This window comes from Numida meleagris, chromosome 3, assembly GCF_002078875.1.
Source record: "Numida meleagris isolate 19003 breed g44 Domestic line chromosome 3, NumMel1.0, whole genome shotgun sequence".
NCBI classification, from domain to species: Eukaryota; Metazoa; Chordata; class Aves; order Galliformes; family Numididae; genus Numida; species Numida meleagris.
The window spans coordinates 76,267,146-76,286,554 of record NC_034411.1 but is presented as its reverse complement, the minus strand read 5'-3'; the positions used below and the strand labels follow the sequence as shown (position 1 = coordinate 76,286,554).

Below are 19,409 nucleotides of genomic sequence, written 5' to 3'. Positions count from 1 at the left end.
CAGTGCCACAAGATATGCATGCATCAGTGTATATGCATAGGTACGTAAAATGCACATTTAAACATACCAATGTTGAAAATGTCTAACTGAAACAAAAACTAGAATTGGATGCACACATTAACTTATTCACTCAGTCATTTTCCCTTCCCGAGAGACAGCTCTTTTTATTCAATATTGACTTTGTTTTCCAGTTCTAGATGACTTTGGGTCCTGAAGATATAGAAACAGGAGCTATTATTATCACTATTATTTTAACAACATTGACTCTGACAGCTTCATGAAGTTTATTGAATGAGCAATGGTTCATTTCCCATCAGACAGCATTTTCACACTTCTCCAACTTCCTCTGCATTCAGTGGTGCAATATCTGAGGGCGTACCAAGTACTTCATAAAAGCAATAACCTTTCACTTCTTCCCTTTTGGAAAACAGATTGATTAGTTACAGGAATTTTCTTCCATATCTACTATGGGAAGAAATGACTAAGGAAAGGCTAAGTCAGAGGGGTAAAACACAGACAGTCTGAAGTGCAGTGAAGCCTCTGCCCCTTTCCAGCTACTATGAAAGCAAGTTTCACACCGCCCAGGTCCAGCTCTGCACTCACAAGCATCCCTGCTGAATGCATTTTCTTGTGCTGGGAAACCCTGATGGAAGTTGTCCTAGTTGAGGGGGCACTCCCCAGTAGCTCAGGTTTTTGAATAGCAGACCACAACACAGGCTCAGTGCACAAGGTGGGAGCATCACTTGCACAGCCTGCCCCAGGCTGCTTGCTGCCAGCAGGCCCTGTGCACATACCACTGTCCTGCACACCCAGGACAGGCCTTCATCACCACCCTCCCCTCGAGATATGGGGGCTTTTCTTGGCTGCGCCCAGACACCCTGCACAGGGCTCTGGTATGCAGGGCACTGAAAAGCACCGTGGAGAACCTAAGATGGCATTTTAAGTGACAGAAGCCAGCCACAAAAATTCAAACTTCATTTGCTCATTTGTTTGTTTTTTGGACTCTGGAGAAGAACTAGAAGCTTCAGCAGCAAACACAAACGTTATTATTTCAGGACCACCCCCGATGGGGTGCTATGAAGTCTGTCGACCATTTTATTAGGAAACAAGGGCTTGAGCTCGTGCAGTGTTTCTGTCAGGACGGACAGGCAAGCCATGCAGCCACAAGCAGCTCCAATTGCCCGCAGCTGACGGCCCCGGACAGCTTTCGAGGGCCGGGCAGGTCAGGTCAGGGCTCGACTCGGCTCCCGGGCGGGGCTCATTGTGACGCCTCAGCGCTTCCCGGGAAGCTAGGAGCGGGTCTGCGGGCGGGCGGCCATGGTAGTGCGGGCAGGCGTTGGGGCGCTCCTCTTGCTCCTGTTCGCGTCGCTGCTCACGGCCCTGCCGGTCGCCGAGTCGCCGGGCTCCGAGGACGAGAGCGAGCAGGAGGAGCTGGGTGAGGCGGGGCCACGTCCCCTCCGCTGCGCCTTGTGGTTTGGCTGTGGCGCGGGCGGTGCTGCTCCCTGCGTTCGGACCCTGGGGACCCCATAAGTAGTGAGCCCCAGCTTTTGGCAAGAGCACCAGACCCCGCGGATCCCTTCCCCTGGGGCTCGCTGCCGCGACCCGGTGCTGCCTGCTGGCTTCCGTGGGCTTTGGGAGCGATTATCAGAGTATCCTGCGTGTATGCTGTGATGCAGCTTGTAATTAAAATGGTGTCTAACGGCAAAGATTTCTGTTCTACATAGGTTTTACAAGGCTTCCAAATGCAGAGAGGAATACAGGCTGCCTTTGCTGTGCTGGTGCTAATTGCAGCCCCCTGACAGGAATGCAAATGCAGTTCCTCAGCACGTTCTTATCTCAGCATGTGTGGGATTTACATATATAACTCCTATTAATGCTAATGGCAGCTATATCCATAATTCTCTGTACAGAGCTGATGCTATATTTTTATCTGAACTTGATGCAACTGGAAACAGACATACAAGTGGAAAGATCAGTAGTTTCTTATGGGAAGATTTCTTAAAATTCTGGCTCATTTTATGTGGAAAGGAAGATACGCAAACTTTGCATTGTAATACTGGCATGGAAGGTTCATAATATTCAGACAAAAAGTACCATCTAATCCAGAAAATGATCAGCAAATCTGCTCCTGTTTCCCTTAATGTTTCTTTCTGTTTTTTTTTTTTTTTTAATTTCATGTAATCAGAAATTGAATCGGAAATCAGTACCAGTGATTCCTGACTGACTTGTTAATTTAGAACCAATCAGCTTTTATTGCTTAGATGTGTGCAGAGGTTTACTGGGAGTGCTTTTACTTAGACAGTACTGCATCTTTTCTTTATTCAGAGCTATTGTCCGCTGGTTCATCACTGATTCTCTGACAGAAGAGTAATGGTTGTATGTTATGGTGCTCCTGGAGCCAGAAGCATCCCAAAATGGCACTGTGGTTGGAATCTTCCTCTAATCAGAAGACATTCACTTTCACTGGCAGCAAAGTCCCTCAGCCTTCTAATAGCAAGACCTGAAGTTCACTGTCTCTGCTTATTTAAAAAGTTTTTTTTCTTTTCTTCTTTTTTTTTTACTTTGTGTCTAGATGGGAGATGACTACTTCTGTTTTCAGACACAACATCCTGCCATAGCTATACTTACATTGTCAAGTCAAAACTGAATTAATGCCTACTTTTAGGGCGGAAGTTTGGGGCTTTTCATAACCTGATACAAATAGTCAGAAATCCTCTGAGACTTTTTCACTATCTGAAGCTGTCCTAGCTCTGCCTCCCATTCATTTTTGCACACTTACATTTATTATGCACACAAATATGCATATCTCATATTGTACCAAGTTAAAAACAGGACTGTATTTAGACTGTAGAGAGGGTCCTTAAATTCCCCTCCTTCACTGTGATAGTTGTGAGACAAGACTGTTGAATGACTGTCCCATTAATTTACTAAGGGAAGAATGATAGGGTGTCAGAGACTGTAACTGTCTTCTGAATAAGTGATTATTTTTTAAAGCTCATCAGATATAGTGTTTGAGGATACCCAAGCTGTTTTACAGTTTGTCTCCATTTTCGTATGATTTTAGGTCTTATATTTTCCTGAGGTTGGAGTCTTACTTTAGCATTCAGCTGGGTAGTTATTGTTTAAGGATTGTTGTGCGCAAGCTAGAAGACTGTTCTGATGAGCACAGTTTATATGCTGAAATAAATGTCAAAACCATAGAGACAGTTAGAGATAACAGAAGAATAAGATGTTGATGGCTCATGTGTAATATTGGGAAAAAAGAGTCCAGTGTCAGTTTATCATTGTGGAGAATTCAGCGTGCTGCTGTACTGTAAATCCTTTACGGTGAAGAAATAAGTATATTTGTATACCACTGACTGCAAGAGAAATGAAACTGTTCCTTTCAACCTGAGAAATTTAAAGTTTTAGTCTGTGTGTGGAAAATGTAAATGTTATCCAAAGATTTAAAAGCAAGAAGTGATATATAAACTTGCATTGCTACACAGAAATAACATTTTGTAAACATAAATCTTGAATATAAAAAACTGAGAGACAGTGAAAGCAAATTTACATTATCAGAAAAAAATAATCTGAGTAGGCTGGACTGGCAATGTAGACTTGTAAAAACAGTCATAGTGACTTGTCTGTTCTCTCTGCATTTGGAAGAACTGGAAAGACCTATTGCTTATTTAATGACTAATTTCCAAAGGTGCATCATTAAGTTAGTTTCTTGGTGGAACAATTATCTCAATATCCTTATAAACAAACATTGAAATTGCGTGCTATTAGGTATAAAATACATAATCCAGATTTGAGTCCCAGATGGAGATAAGAACCTTTTGGTTCTGTATGTTCTGTGAAACCCATTCTGTAACCTTAAAGTACCATGAAAAATGGAAGGAACCCAATCACTGTGATTAAAATGCCCAGTACCTAATTAAAACACTGCACCTGGTTGACTCATCTTTTTGCTAGCTGTCTAAACCTGACCTTGAAGAGTGGTGGGGAAAAAATCATGTGGGAAGGCTTACGTTAACCAAAAAAACCAAACCAAAACAAAAACCAACAAGGAAATGAGTTGATTGAATGCAATTTAATGAAAAGTTTTCTTAACTCTTTTCAGGGAGGACCTATAATTTGCATAGAACCTAGACACTGTGTTTTCCTGAGCATTCAGTAGGCTAATTTAACATCTTAAGTTGTTTCATGAGAAAAATACGTTTTTCCCTCTTAACGAATCATCTTAAGGTTTAAATACGAATGCTATTCACACTAGATTTTATGAACTATATGTCATAAATGTCTTGTTTTTGTGGTGCAAAAATGTTGGCAAATTTTGCATTTCAACTAAAAAGTAATAAAAGAATGAGTTTGCTGTTATTTGGACATTTCCACTCCTGTCATTGTATTAGAGATGTAACTTCAGGTTTTGTGTTCAGGTCTGAATGCTGTTGAGTCAAGAGAACTAGAAATTCAAGAATGCACAGTTACATGTGGTAAGTAGCAAAGCAGATGAATAAAACATATTGTCATTTGCTTTTGGGGAAAAAAAAGTGCTAACTGTAGCAGTTTAGCAGTTGTAATTTGCATGCCCTCGTTCACCTCTCATTGATTTCAATTGCCAATAACTATAATTAACAAAAACAATCGGGCTGATTGTCATTAGAAGTTTAGGTCAGATCTGTTGTTTTATTAAATTCACAGCCTGCAAGCTCCTATTTTAAACCAGTTCCCTACGTTTATTGGCACATGAGCTGCCTTCCCCAAAGTAACAATTTTCCCTATTTGCGAACATCTGTGAGATGTTCAGAAGATGAAAGATCTTCTGATGCTTCTCACAGATGTCTTCCCACATACAATATTGCCAAAAAATTGCTTGCCTGCAATAGCCTGTTCTGTATTCCACATTTATACAATTTATAAATTGTGCAACAGAGAGAAGAGGTATCATTCTGGAGTGGGAAGGGAGAGAGGAAAAATGAGTTGAGCCTTAGGAAGACATCTCTATGCTTAGGGTGGTGATAGCAACTGCTGTGAGGTGGTAATTATACTGCTTAGGAAGCAGGCTTGAATCAGAAATGCTATTATTTTTTTTTTTCTGAACAAATTCTGTTTCTCGTAAGACCACAGAAAAAAGAAAGAAGAGTTTTTGCCTCCATCAATTGGATGTTTTCTAGAGTATACTCCTATATTTCTCCAGTCACTTTTTCATATTTCCAGTGATATAACTGCCTTGGTTACCTCAGGAGAACTATTTTGGATAGTAGGATGTAATGGTTTTAGAATATATTATTTTTGCCTCTATGTACTTTAATATTTCCTTTTCTTCATAATTTCAAAGCTGTTTGTATATTTGGTATGCCCATACAATATATGTACTCTTAGTAATCTCACTTGCTTTGGAGCACACATGTTTAGGGTACTAAGAAACTGCTCTTTATGTCCCATGCCTCTAGAAGACCTCTCAAATATTGCTTATCTTCAGAGAATTTCAGTAAGTTTTCCCTCAGTTGGTTTCCTGAAGTTAATGTTTAACCCTTTTAATGTTAGAAAATACATACTTTACTAAAGAATCAAGAAATTAAAGATCTGAAAGGAACAATAAAAGTTCATCATCTCATGTGTGGACTTCAAGCCATGTTTGTAGCCTTCATTCTAGTCTGGGCTGTTCAATGCATTGCATGTTTGTCTGTTGAAAGGTTGGAAGATACCTTATTAGTTCATCTAGTAAAACTGCAGAGCTCTTTTGTGTGCTTCCAGTTCTTTCTTATTGCTTAGATTCACCTATATATTTATTGGTTTCCAAACTGACTCCCCTTTTGTATTTTTTTTCCAAGTGATGCTATGGCTCAGATCCTTTGTTCTCTCTATTCATAGTCCAGATTTACATAAGCATTAAGGCACAGTTAACACGTATATTAATTACATCATATCTGCCTCAAGTCTGTATTAGTCTCTCCACGGTCCAGTTCCTTTGGCACCTACCTCTAGATTTCTCTCAGCTGCTGTTTTTCTATTGCTAAGAATTCAGCTCTCTGTGGGTCATCCATCCTGCCTCTACTAGTCTATTAATTTACGTTTTTCCAAGGTGAATTTCATTAGGGTAATTTATTTTTACTGCATCCAAGCCAGTTTCCTTTAAGGTAATTTGGATGACTTGGTGAAGTTAAGCCTTCGTTTGTTAGAGCATCTCAGTAGATTAATTTCATCAGCATTGGCAGCTACTAAGAAGAGGTGAGGAAAGGAAACATGGGAGTGAAAGAAGAAAGCTATCTGGAAAGAAGCAGAAGAGGAGTACTGAGAGGACTTGCAGATCTGATTAAAAGAGCTTTTTTCATCAGCCCTTGGAGTGTGATATACTTCCTCAATTTTAATATTGCAGTAGATAAGACATGGTGAGATTTTTCTCTGATGAATGTCATTACAGTTAGCCCAGCACCCAGATTTTATCGAGCCATCCTTTTGGATTTTCGTAGGTTTCCTATCTTATTTTTGTTAGCTAAAAAAACCTACATCGCCCTGAAGAAAGAGGAATGCCTTTAATAAAAGTGTCAGTTCATTGCCATTTACACCTCTGTCTCCACATCCGTGAGATGAGACATTTCTCTGGAGTGGAGAATGATCCTCTTTTTGTGTCATTTTCAGTAAGTGGTGTTGTCTCCCTCTGTCACTTGAAGTACTGTTTCACAAGTAGCATGACATCTCTGAAACAGTCTGAAAGCCACAGGTTTATATAATACACATTTAAGGAAGGCATATGCATCGTACATGCAGTCTTCAAACCAATTCCCCATGTGTTATCATACTGCAAGACGGGGGTAACTCTTCTCTTTCCATGCCTGTTAGTAAACAAAATGATTCTGGAAAAATGGCAGAACCTTTTTCTGTTTACTGGGCTTCAACATATTATTCCTGCCTCCCCCACAAGCTATGTCATTCCAGTGAACTGTGTACACACAGTTTGGCAAAAACAATTAGAGCACTTGTTTTGAATCTGTTCATAATTGTTAAAATGAGGATGTTTCCATTGAAACCCTGATAAGGAGAGTGAACGTTTTTTTGCTTACTTGAATGCTGTGTAGGAATCTTCCTTAGCTTTACGCATTTGTGATAGGTTATCTCCCATTTTTTGCCTTCAGTGGTAACCTCCACATTGCAGGTGGAATCCTGGTGTTCAACATTTGTTTTCACCAGCTTCTCATCGGAAGCCCTGTGTTACTGACCACCAGCTTCTGAGCACCTAGGGGCTTCCTTCTGGAGTCAGTAGTGGTATTCCTGTGTCACTTGCTGTTAAGGCTCCTCAGTCCCAGTCCCAGTCCCAGGAGGTTTTAGCACCTTCAGTTTCTGCTGACCTCGGGGGGAGCTGAAGACACTCCAGCAATCACAAAACTGGAGGCAGGCTGAGTTGGCAGTCTGCACAGTATTCTCTGTGCCATCTGATTCGAGCATTTAAAGGCCAGGAGCCGGAGTGCTTTGATACTTAAAGTGAATTAACTGTTTTGCAGAACATACATTAGTAGCTTCATTTCAAATTCTTTTTCTGTTAGAAAAGTTTTGAATTCGTATTGAATTCTTCTGACACACAGAATGATGATTCCAAGGATGTGACTCCCTATGGTGCAGAGTCTGTCAGATGTAAATGTTGCTTTGAAATCTTAGATACCAACACAGGATAGCTTTAGCAGGCACTCTGAGAAGATCTGGTTTGCCTGGTGTTTGGTAGATACATCATATTAACATCTAGGATAAAGAGAGAAAGCAAAAACAGAGTATGGAGAAAATGAAGAAGTAGAGAGTATAATTTTTTTTCCTTTTTTTCCCCAAAGGTATTGGCATTCGAGAAGTTCTGGCAACGAGTGGATGCCCTGGGGATGAAGCAAAATGTATTGTCGCTGTGAAGGAATGCCGTGGGCCAGTGGACTGTGGATGTGAGTGGAACAGTGTGATGCAGTAATCTAAAGCAAATAAGTAAATTCAAATGAAACATTCTTATTTGTTGTGAGTGTCGTGGAAGTGGAATGCAATTATTGTATTCCACCCTCCAGTTACCCTGTTCAGCAGTCTGGTAGTGTTTACGGTCTCATTTTTGTACTGATGTGCATTTGGTTTCACGCCCCTGTAAAATACCATTTTTCTTCTGTGTGCTTAGTTCCAGATATTGCACTAAGCAAAAAAAAATTGAAGTAATTTTTAAGAGAAAGGATAATTTCCAAGTAACATTCTGCGGTTTGAAGAATTATGAGCTTTATGATCCATATAGAGATGTCTCATATAGTTGATGATGTACCTATTAAAAATCCCTCCTGTAGGGGGAAGACCAGTTTCTGAGAACTCTACAAGTGTGATGATGACTTGTATTTATATCTATCCTGAAAATCGATTTAAATATATTTGGAAGATCTTAATTCCAGGCAAGGTGAGTAACTGAACACCACTTTGTGTAGAAAAACTGCATAATAGATGTGTTTACCACATGCCCCATACAAAATGTTAAAGCATCTGTGCTGATTATTTCCTTTGCTGTTACAGTGCAATTAAGCCCTGATTTGTCATGAGTGAGTTAGTTTATATGGCCTTACACTTTCATGCAATCTTTTCCTCTTTTTGTAGGGGAGACAGTAATTTTAGAATTTCTTTATTCTTACTTCAGAGAGGTTGGGCATAGTGACTGATGAGTGAATACATATTATCTAGTCACAATCACATTGCCCTTCTCAGTTGTTCTCATAGGAGGTGCTGAAGAGATGGGGTGAAAACAGTTGGAATAAACTAAGCGCTTTTCTGTGAGTCTGACACGATGTGATTCTGCTTTGCAGATGAACTTAAAAAGAGACAAACCATGTATTTTTCCTTTTCTTTTATATATGGGCAGCCAGCAAGCATTCTTCTCGATGATTCGGCTATTGTGGTGGTACACAGAGATACGCGTTCAGTTACTTACCAGTGTGAAACTATAGAAAATGGAAGTGTAATTGCCTCTGTAAAATACACAGTGAATGCAATACCTGGTAAGCTCGTAAAGACACTTACTGTCTTCCAGTGTTACAGCCTTGTGTTTGTTATGTGGCATTCAATTTTCTTAGGGTTGCATGTCACCAGTAACGTATAGGCAGGGGCTTGTGTGCCGTGGTAGTGACTGTCATGAAATGCAGGCCGATGAAATAGACATAAAAAAGAAAATGACAGAATGGGTATGAAGAAGTTCCTTGTGGAAGAAAAGAGTATTTTCTTTGCTTTTGTAAAACTCAAGCTAAAATAAGGAGGTTCTCCTATTTCCTACTCATTTGTTACTGCACCCAGGTTGGGTCCTTTTTGTCTCTTTGAGCTACATAGAACCAGCAGCACATCAGACAGTTCTGCGGTTAAGTCTCCCTTCCACTTCAGTACTGAAGCTGTAAAACAGCCTTTTGAGTTTTTTCTTTCAGCTGCCATCTGGAATTTGCTTATGCACAATAGATTTAGGGAAGTTTAACTTTGAAAAGAATATTTCATAAGACAGTTCCCTGTAACATCTTTCTCCCCTCCTCTGCTAGCTGGATTTTTGCTGACTCCATAAGGAGAGATAGCAGTGTGCTGATTTTCTCAAATCATGGGAGTAGCCATGTGAAAACCCCAGCTTTTGTTATCAGAGAAAGGGTGAAAGTTCCTTGCACATCTTTTTTTTTTTTTTCCCCCTGAAATAATATAGATTCAGGTCTTATGAAAAATCATGGCAGACAAGAAAGAAGGAAATCATTTGTGAGACTTACCTCCATGTTACTGACCTCAGTGTTTTTTGCCTCCACTCCTAATCTTCCTTTTTTTTTTTTTTCCTTCAGCAAAATGGATCTCTCTTGAGGTTCTTTAATGAGGAGTTTATTTTCTAAATCCTTCTGGCAGTCACAAAACACCCAAATCTCTGGTTACACCTATTTGATTCTTCTTCTTTCTTTTTTTGAACTTCTCCTAGTATTTAGTTTCTGCATTTCTTTTTGCATAAAAAGTTCCTTTTTGAGATCTGAATTAGCAGAGCACATAATCTGTTTTAGGCTTAAACATGCAAATAGTCCCATTGATTTGAGTTGGTGAGTCATCAATGGGACAACATGCTTGTATTTAAACTCTGGTTAAGTTGTTGTGGTGAAAAGTGGTCAGATGAAACCCACCCAACAAATACATCCATTGAGAACTTCTTAGAAGGATTGAGTCTGTTGTCTCAGAAAATATTTATGAGTAGACTGAAACCAGAAGAACATTTCTAACACTGATGAAGTAGTTAGAAAGGTTGATTGTTGAAGAGCACCAAGACAGACCCCTGGGGGACACTACTCATGACTGGCCTCCACCTGGACGCAGAGCCCTGTGGCTACAGCCATCCAACCAATTCTTTATCCACCAAATAGTCCAGCCTTCAAATCCATATCTCTCCAATTTAGAGATAAGGATGTGGAGCGGGACCATGTCAAAGGTCTTGCACAAGTCCAAGTAGGCAACATCAGTTGCCCTTCCTTTGTTCAGTGATGCTATCACTTCTGTCATAGAAGGCCACTAGGTTGGTCAGGCACAATCTGCCCTCAGTGAAGCCATATCGGCTGTCTCGGATCACCTCGTGTTCTGTGTGCCTTGACATCTCTTCCGGTAGGATCTGCTCCATGATTTTCCCAGGCACAGAGATGAGGCTCACCAGCCTGTAGTTCCCCAGGTCTTCCTTTCACCTTTTCTTGAAAATGGGAGTGATATTTCCTTTTCCAGTCACCACCAACTTTGGCTGACAGCTATGAGTTTTCAAATATGATGGAGAATAACTTTGCAACAACGTCAGCCGGTTCCTTCAGGACCCGGTGATACATGTTGTCTGGCCTCATAGGCTTGTACACATTCAGCCTTGTGAGGTGGTCTCTGACTTGCTCTTTTCTTCAACTGGGAGGGATTTTGCAAACCCCCAGCAATGGGAGCAAAATGGTCTTTGGATGGTCACACATCTAGTAAGATCAGAATACTGCATTTAGTTTTCCAGTAGGATCAGGAGGATGTTACAAAGATTGTTCTGGCAGCATCAATACATGTGGCAAAATTCCATGTGCTTGGTTTTAGATTTTCATAGCTGTTGTCTTCTGTTTTGCAGAGTTGTTCCACTCTCTAAGTGCATATCTTGCTGTGTTCCAGGCTTTGGAGATGGGTAGTGTTTCTTCCCACATCACAATGCTGTCTTTTCCAGTTTCTAATTAAAAGATTTTTTGAAATGAGGGCTGGGGAATTTGAGACTTAATTTAAGCAATATGGTTTCTCTACCTGCTCTAGTCTTTCTGTTCTGAGAACACCTTTTTCTGTTCCATTATCTGATTTTCAAGATGAGATGTAAAGAAGGATAGAATCACAAAATCAGTATCAGAAATAAGGCAAAATCTCATTTTTCACATAATCTATTGGACTGAATTGGCTTTTTTTTTCTTTTTTTTTTTTTTCCATAGCATCAAACTGGTCTAAAAGATTTCTGGTCAGCATAAGATGGACAGGTGTGATGGGCTGCTTTTGGATGGTTGCCAGACCCCACTGAGCTGCTCTCTCACTCCCCCTTCTCAACCAAACAGGGGGGAGAAAATAAAATGGAAAACTCATGGGTTAAGATAAAGACAGAGAGATCACTTCCTAGTTATCATCACAGGCAAAACAGACTCCACTTGGGGAAAATTCTTTTAATGTACTGCCAGTTAAAACAGGGTTGGTTGGTGAGAAACAAAGACAAAAACTAAGACAGCTTCCCTCCTGCTTCCTTTTTCCCAGGCTCAACTTCACTCTTTCGTTCCTAAATCTTCTACCCCACCTCCTTGAAGAGCTCAGGTGGATGGGGAGTGGGAGGCTGTGGTCAGTCCATAGCAGTTCCTCTTTGCCACTCTTTCCTCCTAACACTTTTCTCCCCTGGGTCCTCCACGGGCCACAGTCCTCAGAATAAACCTGGTCCAGCATGGTCTCCACATGGATCATATTTCCTTCAGGGAATCTCCACCTCCTCCAGCATGAAATCCTTCACAGACTGCAGCATGGAGATCTCCTCCAGTGTGGTCCTCCATGAGCTGCGAGGTAATCTCTTCCTTCTGCTGCAAGCTTGGTGTCCTGCGTATCACTTCCAAAATGACTTTTTTTTTTTCCTCCAACTGAGAGGCATCTGAGGTCAATCACATGCACAAACATTAGTTTGTATTTTGTCCTTCTCATCACCTATATCCCTCCCTGTGCTATTCCACAGTGATAAATTTCTTTGTGATAGTACCAGAACTTCAGGATGGAGCTAAGGATGCAGAGCTGCACTTGCTTAGTGGCGTTCACTTCTTGACACTTATCTAGAGAGAAAAACTTGGAGTGGCCAACAAAGCTCAAAATAACCAAGGGAGCTGGTAAGGGGCAAATGTATTTGTTTTGATCTCATCCTTTCTCCAGTTCTGTTGTTCTACCTGTGTGAAAAACGGTGGCAGATTTGGAAATACTGTCTCTGAACCTGACATCAAAGACAACATTTGAAAACATGTAGTGTGACCCTTTAGTTCAGATTTTGACACATGTGAGGTGGGAGAGTTGGAGGGCATGTTGCAAAAGAACTAGTAAGGCCTTACATGAATTCGGCTATATATGGCAGGTGGCAAAACGTTATATGAGTTGATTTTAATGCTATGCACAAAGAACTTCCTTGTGTCCTTTACCTCTGATCACTGTGCTTCTCAGTGACCTTTAATTGAACAATGGTAATGACCTTTCTGTATGAGTGAGTGGTTTTTAGTAATTTGTCTTCTCATTTTTGGGCTGTTTTTTTTTTTCAGAACTGTTCAGACTGATGTCTCTTTGTCTTTTATAGCAAGAGGAACAACAAGTATTTTATCATCAAAAATTACTGAGATCTCTCCAAGGAAAATCTCAACTTCTAATAACTGACATTTCTCTACGTCCTTCTTAATAAATCACTACCCTGAAGTACAGTAGAGGGTCTTGTTTCACACTCCCACCCATTATGTTGTTGGGTGTTTTGTGAAGGCTTTGGGACTGGAAGACAGTTTGTTCAAATTAACTAATAATAGTGCTGTGAGGAGGGAGGACTTTGCAAGGGAGGAGTGTGAGAGCCGAGAACGATCCTCATCACCATGCTCCGTGAATAGTGTCAGCCTCCTGAGATCCCAGCTGTACCCCAGCTCCACGCTTTTCATGGGCGGAAGGGCAAGTTGGGCTGTGTGCGTAGTGCCCCTTCTGCAGAGAAGATAGATGCAATAGTGTTTTGTTTCTCAGAGGGCATTGCAGCTCCCACTTCTTTACAGTTTGTTTCTTGCTGATGACTTCAGTTCCAGACCTTCCTTTAAAGGCAGAATTCACATCTCTGCCATTTGTCACTGCGCAAGCACATTATCAGCATTGCTGTGTTGTCCTTGCATTTGCACAGAAAAGGAATGGGTGATCTCAGTGCAAAGTGTAACAGCGTGGATCTCCTGTGTGTGTGTGTGTGTCTGTGTGCAATCCTGTTCCCACTTTTGCGTATACATTTTTAATATGTAGGAAAATATGTAGGAAAATATATTTAATATGTAGGAAATATATACATTTTTAATACGTAGGAAAAATCTTAGAGATAATTTGAAAGGGAAACAACAAAAAAAAACACCTGTGCATCGCCATTGTATTACAGGAAAGAGCAGTCTGCAGAGACAGCGAACACACTCCTTTGCGTGTCTGTTGTGCGCAATGTATCTAAAGAATCCCTTCTTGTTGTTTTTCACATCATTCTCCAAGTTCAATTCCATCTGCACCTTGGCTTTCCTGATCCCATCCTTGCACATCTAGAGAGCATCCTTGTTTTCTTCCCAAGCCACTCATCTCCACTTCCACTGCTTATACTTTTCCTTTTTTTCCCCTCAACCTGACCTGCTGGAGAGAAACTCATCTTCATAGTTGAGATCCACTTGTAGTGCCTACAATTTAAGTGCAGTAATCTACTCTTGCATTTCATTTAACTGTGTTGCTTTTTTAGTCATGGTAAATGTAAGTAATCAACAGGTATATTGAGATTCACAAGCTTTCCCTAGAGTTGGAGAATTCTGAAAAATACAGTAGCAGGAGACAGTCTGCTTGAGACTAACGGTATAATATCAATTTATTTTTGGTCTGTAGAACCCTAGAAAGTTTCCGGTGATGGTGCTTACAAATTTTGGAATTTCATTACAGTGTAATTGTGGAATATATATATGATAGAGTTTTTCTTCATCATTCTTTATAACAAAGTAGTCCACAGGCTGTCAGTGAGCTGTAGACTCCAAGCTGATTGTCCTTGAACTAAACTTCACTTTTTAAAAAAGAATCCTTCTTTCTACTCTTGCTAAGATAAGTGGATTTAAAAAAAAAAAAGTGGGGTAAATATGTCTTTGCAACATTTACTGTGAGCTTTAAGGCATATTCTGGCTGCAGCAAAATTCTTTCTGCCTAATTGGGAATGTTGCCTGGACTTTACGCATGTGATCAGGGGCTTGATACTGCTGCTGATGTGAAACAGTTTTTGCTCATTGTAAAACAGCTTATTGGGAAGCTGCTTGTCTGTCTGTTTTCTGCTTGCATTTTAAATGTGTGTATATTTGTAAGGAAATCCCTTTGTATTATCAGGTTGTCTCTAAGGCAGTTTTAGATCTTGACTACTGGAAGAATTTCTTGCTTAGGAAGAAAACTTGAGTAGATCAGCAGTGAATAACAGAAAGCTTGCTTTTCTCTTTAGCAGGTTCCTGTTACAGAGTGTAAAAAGAGGTATTCTTAGATCTCTAAATTTACATCTTGTCAAGGAGAAAAATATATTACATTAATGAAATTGCAAAATCAAAGATAATTTTCATTAATGTCCATTCCCTACATCTGCATGTAATTCTGGAAAGACAATTCAGTCAGTGAAGCGAATTAGTCTAAAAGCAGTTAACACTGCATTGTCTGGAAAGCCCAGTATTCAGACATACTATGTATGATATGCACAGCTTGTCCACCATTCTCCCTGTCTTGTGTCTCGCAGAAAGATCAGGAGAATCCTGTAGATGAGCTGTGGTTTATGAATGCCAAAAACTTCTGTGATGCAGGAGAATAAAACTCAAATGATGTGATGAAAGAGTTGTTTAGATACTACAGAGATGACAGTGGCACAAGACCTTATGTAGATATAGAAATGCAGTAGAAATAGAAATGGTTTTCCTGCAGTCATTCTGCTACAGAGAACACATGCCAGTTTGAATAATTTTGTGTACCAATAAGCAATGAGATATCACATTATAGTTTTAGAAACTCATATTAGAGAAAATAAAAGAAAAATTAAAGTTGGCCTGTCTACAGTTATCAAAGCTGGAGAGGTCTGGAAAGATGTGCCCTAGTTCATTGATTTGATTGAATGTGGCTGAACAAATAAGTTCAATTAAATTTCAGAACAAGGTGACTAGGTTTGATTTCTAGGGTCAAAAAATAGATGGGGGCAATTGTTTGATCATCTTCAGCATTTTCCTCTTTTCCTGAGTTGTTTGTTAGAATCACCTTCCAATAGTTATCTCTTGTCTTAGATAAAAAGCTAAAACACTGGTAGAGCCCTCCGTTTCCTTAGAAATATTCCAAGGCTGAACAGTTTACAGCACTACAGAGTACGTTTTTATTTGAAATCTTTTCTACATTTTTGTCTTCTTATCTTCATGGAGCTGCTCCTCACTATTTGTTTCTGGGCCATGCAAAACAAGTCCTTTCCAGTCATTCTTAGCACATACCAAAATAGATATGTTTTCCTCTCTGAGGAGGCCCCACATCCTCTGGGCAGCCTGTTCCAGTACTCTGTCACTCTCAAAGTTAAAGCAGTTTTTCCTCATGCTCTTACGGAACTTCCCGTGTTCCAGTTTGTGCCTATTGCCCCTTGTCCTGATGATAGGCACTCATAAAAAGAGCCTGGCCCCACCCACTTGACTCTCTTCAGATATTTACAAGCATTAATAAGATCCCTTCTCCATATTCTCCTGAGTCCCATTCCAAATACCTTGATCTCTATTTCTTTGCAACTTCTTTGGTTAGACCTCCCTTTGCAAGGAAGGCATAGAATGTTACTATTCTGACTTTGTAAAGGCATGAAGGTCATGAAAGACCTCAAGATGAAAGAATAAAGTACTGTTCCTTTTCAGTGCTGTTCATGATATTAAATGCTTGATGCTTTTGAAAAATTGAATATGATAATGGCTATATATTTCTTTTCTTCAGAACTGGAAACAGAACAACAAAAGGAAAAAGGAAAAAGGCAATCAAGGAAAAGAAGGGCAGATGCCATTCTGATCTTTTGTGTGGTTACTACAGTCATTGTGACCATTGGTGCGATCTTTGTCATAATCTTTATAATCCTTCACTGGTAGGTGGACAGCACGTGATTTATGTGTTACTTGATCAAAATATGGTATTACAGGTGACAAAAATGACCTGGGCTGAACTATTTCAAGTTTCTCTGCAGTTTAATATTTGTATTGCCAGTAGAGAAGCACAAGCAAGCTTTTGAAGACTGGATGGAAGTACTTTTCAAAGCACTTACAGTGACTGCAGATGGGAGGGGAATGATTCAGAGCAATTTATGTAAACCTACTTAAATGCGTGGGTTTTTTGTTGTTGTTGTTTCTATTTCAGGGCTGTTATAAAAACTGTTTTGGACTCAGAAAATGGTCAAGATGACAAAGACAAAAAGCTGACCAACAAAAGTTCAGTGATTTCCATGGAATAAGTAGCCTCTCAGAGTCAGTGTCGGCTTTCAGGGTGTTGAAGTTGCTGCACCTGCATCTACAATGTTCTCACAAACTGCATTAGCCACAATACAAGAAGTGCCAGAGGCCTCACCCACAGAGAATGAAGTACCGAAGCCCTTCCAGCACTTGAATAATGAACTAATTTAATTAAAAAAAAAAATTGGAAGATCAGATTACACAGAAACAGGATATAAAGAAGATTAAACAACTAGGAGTACTTTTTACAGTTTATTCACTGTCTTGGATTACTGAATTTCAAATAAAATAGTAAAAATCCTCCTATTTTAAGGTGTATGTCCCTTCCAGGTAGTGTAATAGTTTGAGCACCTCTGAATTGGAGAATTAAAGCCAAATTTTGGGGAGGAGGTTGAAAAGAATGTATTTAACATCTGTTATATTGATAGCAGTGTTAATCTAGACTATATGAAACTGAGCATACAGCCTAGGCAAAAACTATTTTTGCAGTGTTCTTAATCTCTCTGATGATCATATATAATCACTCTAATCACTCTAATCACACTTCTAGACATATGGAATGGTATGTAATGGTAGGGAAGACTGATAAAATTTGCTGTATAAGCTTCGTTAATTTTTTACCTTCACACTTGCACATATAACCATTTCTGCCATCAAGGGGACCAAAACGTGTGAACAGAAGAGTAGTTCCCTCGGTCAGGCCAAGGGTTCATCTACCTCAATCAAGTCAATGGACAAAGGATGTTGAGGGAAGAGTACAGAAACAAGTCAAAGTTGCACGATGTTTTCCCCACGTATTCTTCCAGCTTTCAGCCATTTACAGTTTTTTTTTCTAAGCAAGATGCAATTTCTAAGCAGTAAGCAACCTGGAATGGATTTCTTTTCCATGACTTTGTTCAGTGTTTCCTTGTATTTATGTAAGCTTCTGTCACATGAAACATCCTGTGATGAGGAAATCCACACACAGCACAAGCAGTGAACTATTGGTCAGTACGGTACCTCTCCCTGAAAAGGGCATCTTCCAGGTCTCCAACATATTCCCTGGTTATTTTCTTTCTAGACTGAAAAATTTAAGCTTTCTTAGTGATTCTTCATCCTGAGGCTCTGCCATACCTCTGACCATCCTTGCTGACTTTCTCTAACCATCCTAAATTACGTGACTGTTGTGTTTATGAAGGTGCTTTCTATTTGTGTAAATAAACATTGTTTGATACAATTTAAAAAAAGCTGGTGACATTGAAAAATGGACTGTGGACTGAGTAAAATGTTTAACAGATTTTATGATCAAGCTTTTTTCTTGAGTATAATAGACGTGCTGAAATAAGGCCAAATATTGAGCACTTCACATTAGAGAAAGCTTCTCAGTAAAGAATATTACAAAAAACAAAAACAAAACAAAAAAAAAAAACAAAAAAAAACCAAAATAAAATAGATTGGAGGTAGTAACTTGTTCTTTCAAATAATTCTTATTCTCTTCAGTTCCTGTATTGCTGCAGATGTTCTAACTGCACCATCTGCACATCCTTAAGAAAGCATTATCATATTTTTCAGAGATACATCATTTTGTTTGCTGTTTAGTGAAAAGATCATTTACATTTTTGCAAATAAAACATCATATTCAAAAATGATGTGCACTTAATTCCATAAAAATAACTTTTTTAAAAAAGAAGATGATATTTTTGGTAACACTCTCATTAGCTATGTCATTTTATATCATTTGGTGGACAAACGTGAAAGTGCTGCAACGTTAAGAAGAAAGTACATAAGGAAGGAACAGACGATGATTTTGCAGCTTGCAAAACTAGATTACACAGTCCATGTGAATTTATGATCCCATGCAATCAAAGACAGCCTGTTGTGGTAAGGCTGGGATTAGACCTTGAATGCAGGTCTCAAAAATAGAGTTAAACCAGCGGTTATTACTCAGGAAAGGGTTCCCATGGAAGGTATGGTAAATAGGAACCCCTACCTCCAGCTCTGGGATTGACTTCTGAATTCATAGCTGTCAAACTGTAATTTAGGTATGCCATGACTGAAAGAAAAAGAACTAGAGTGCTGTTTTTCATAAGGATGCGAAGGTAACTGTTCTACAACTATTTTGTATGAGGGCTGCTCTGAAAGTAATGCCTCCTATTTTGTTATGTTGGCCCGTGACATCAGAGGCGGACATTGGTGGGATGGCAGTAGAGGTTGAACCATCCCATCAGTATTCTGTTACATGTTTCTGCCGTGTGACAGATGGCAGCAGACGGGCAGTCTGACAAAATGGCATCTGACACGGAAGTGAGGGCCACAAAGATGATAAAAGGCCTGGAGCATCTCCCCTATGAGGAAAGGTTGAATGACCCAGGTATGCTCAGCCTTGAGAAAAGAAGACAGAGGGGATCTGATTAGTGTTTATAAATATCTAAGGTGCAGGAGGCAAAGGGACGAGGCCAGACTCTTTTCAGCGGTGTGTGGCGATAGAACAAGGGGAAATGGCCGCAAACTGAAGCATAAGAAGTTCCACACAAATGTGCGTAAGAACTTCTTCACAGCGAGGGTGATGGAGCACTGGAGCAGGCTGCCCAGGGGGGTTATGGAGTCTCCTTCTCTGGAGATGTTCAAGACCCGCCTGGACGCCTACCTGCGCAGCGTGGTCTAGGGAGCCTGCTTTGCAGGAGCATTGGACTCAATGATCTCTAGAGGTCCCTTCCA

At 40.0% G+C, this 19,409-nt stretch overlaps 1 protein-coding gene across 1 annotated transcript; it reads left to right on the top strand.

Annotated features, from left to right (window-relative positions):
* SPACA1 (sperm acrosome associated 1) lies at positions 995 to 17,973 on the top strand. The gene is made up of 7 exons (XM_021392815.1): positions 995 to 1,435; positions 4,422 to 4,478; positions 7,809 to 7,910; positions 8,292 to 8,398; positions 8,855 to 8,990; positions 16,207 to 16,351; positions 16,621 to 17,973. Exons 1-7 carry the CDS (start codon positions 1,318 to 1,320, stop codon positions 16,712 to 16,714), a joined length of 759 nt encoding a protein of 252 aa, XP_021248490.1. The 5' UTR covers positions 995 to 1,317; the 3' UTR covers positions 16,715 to 17,973.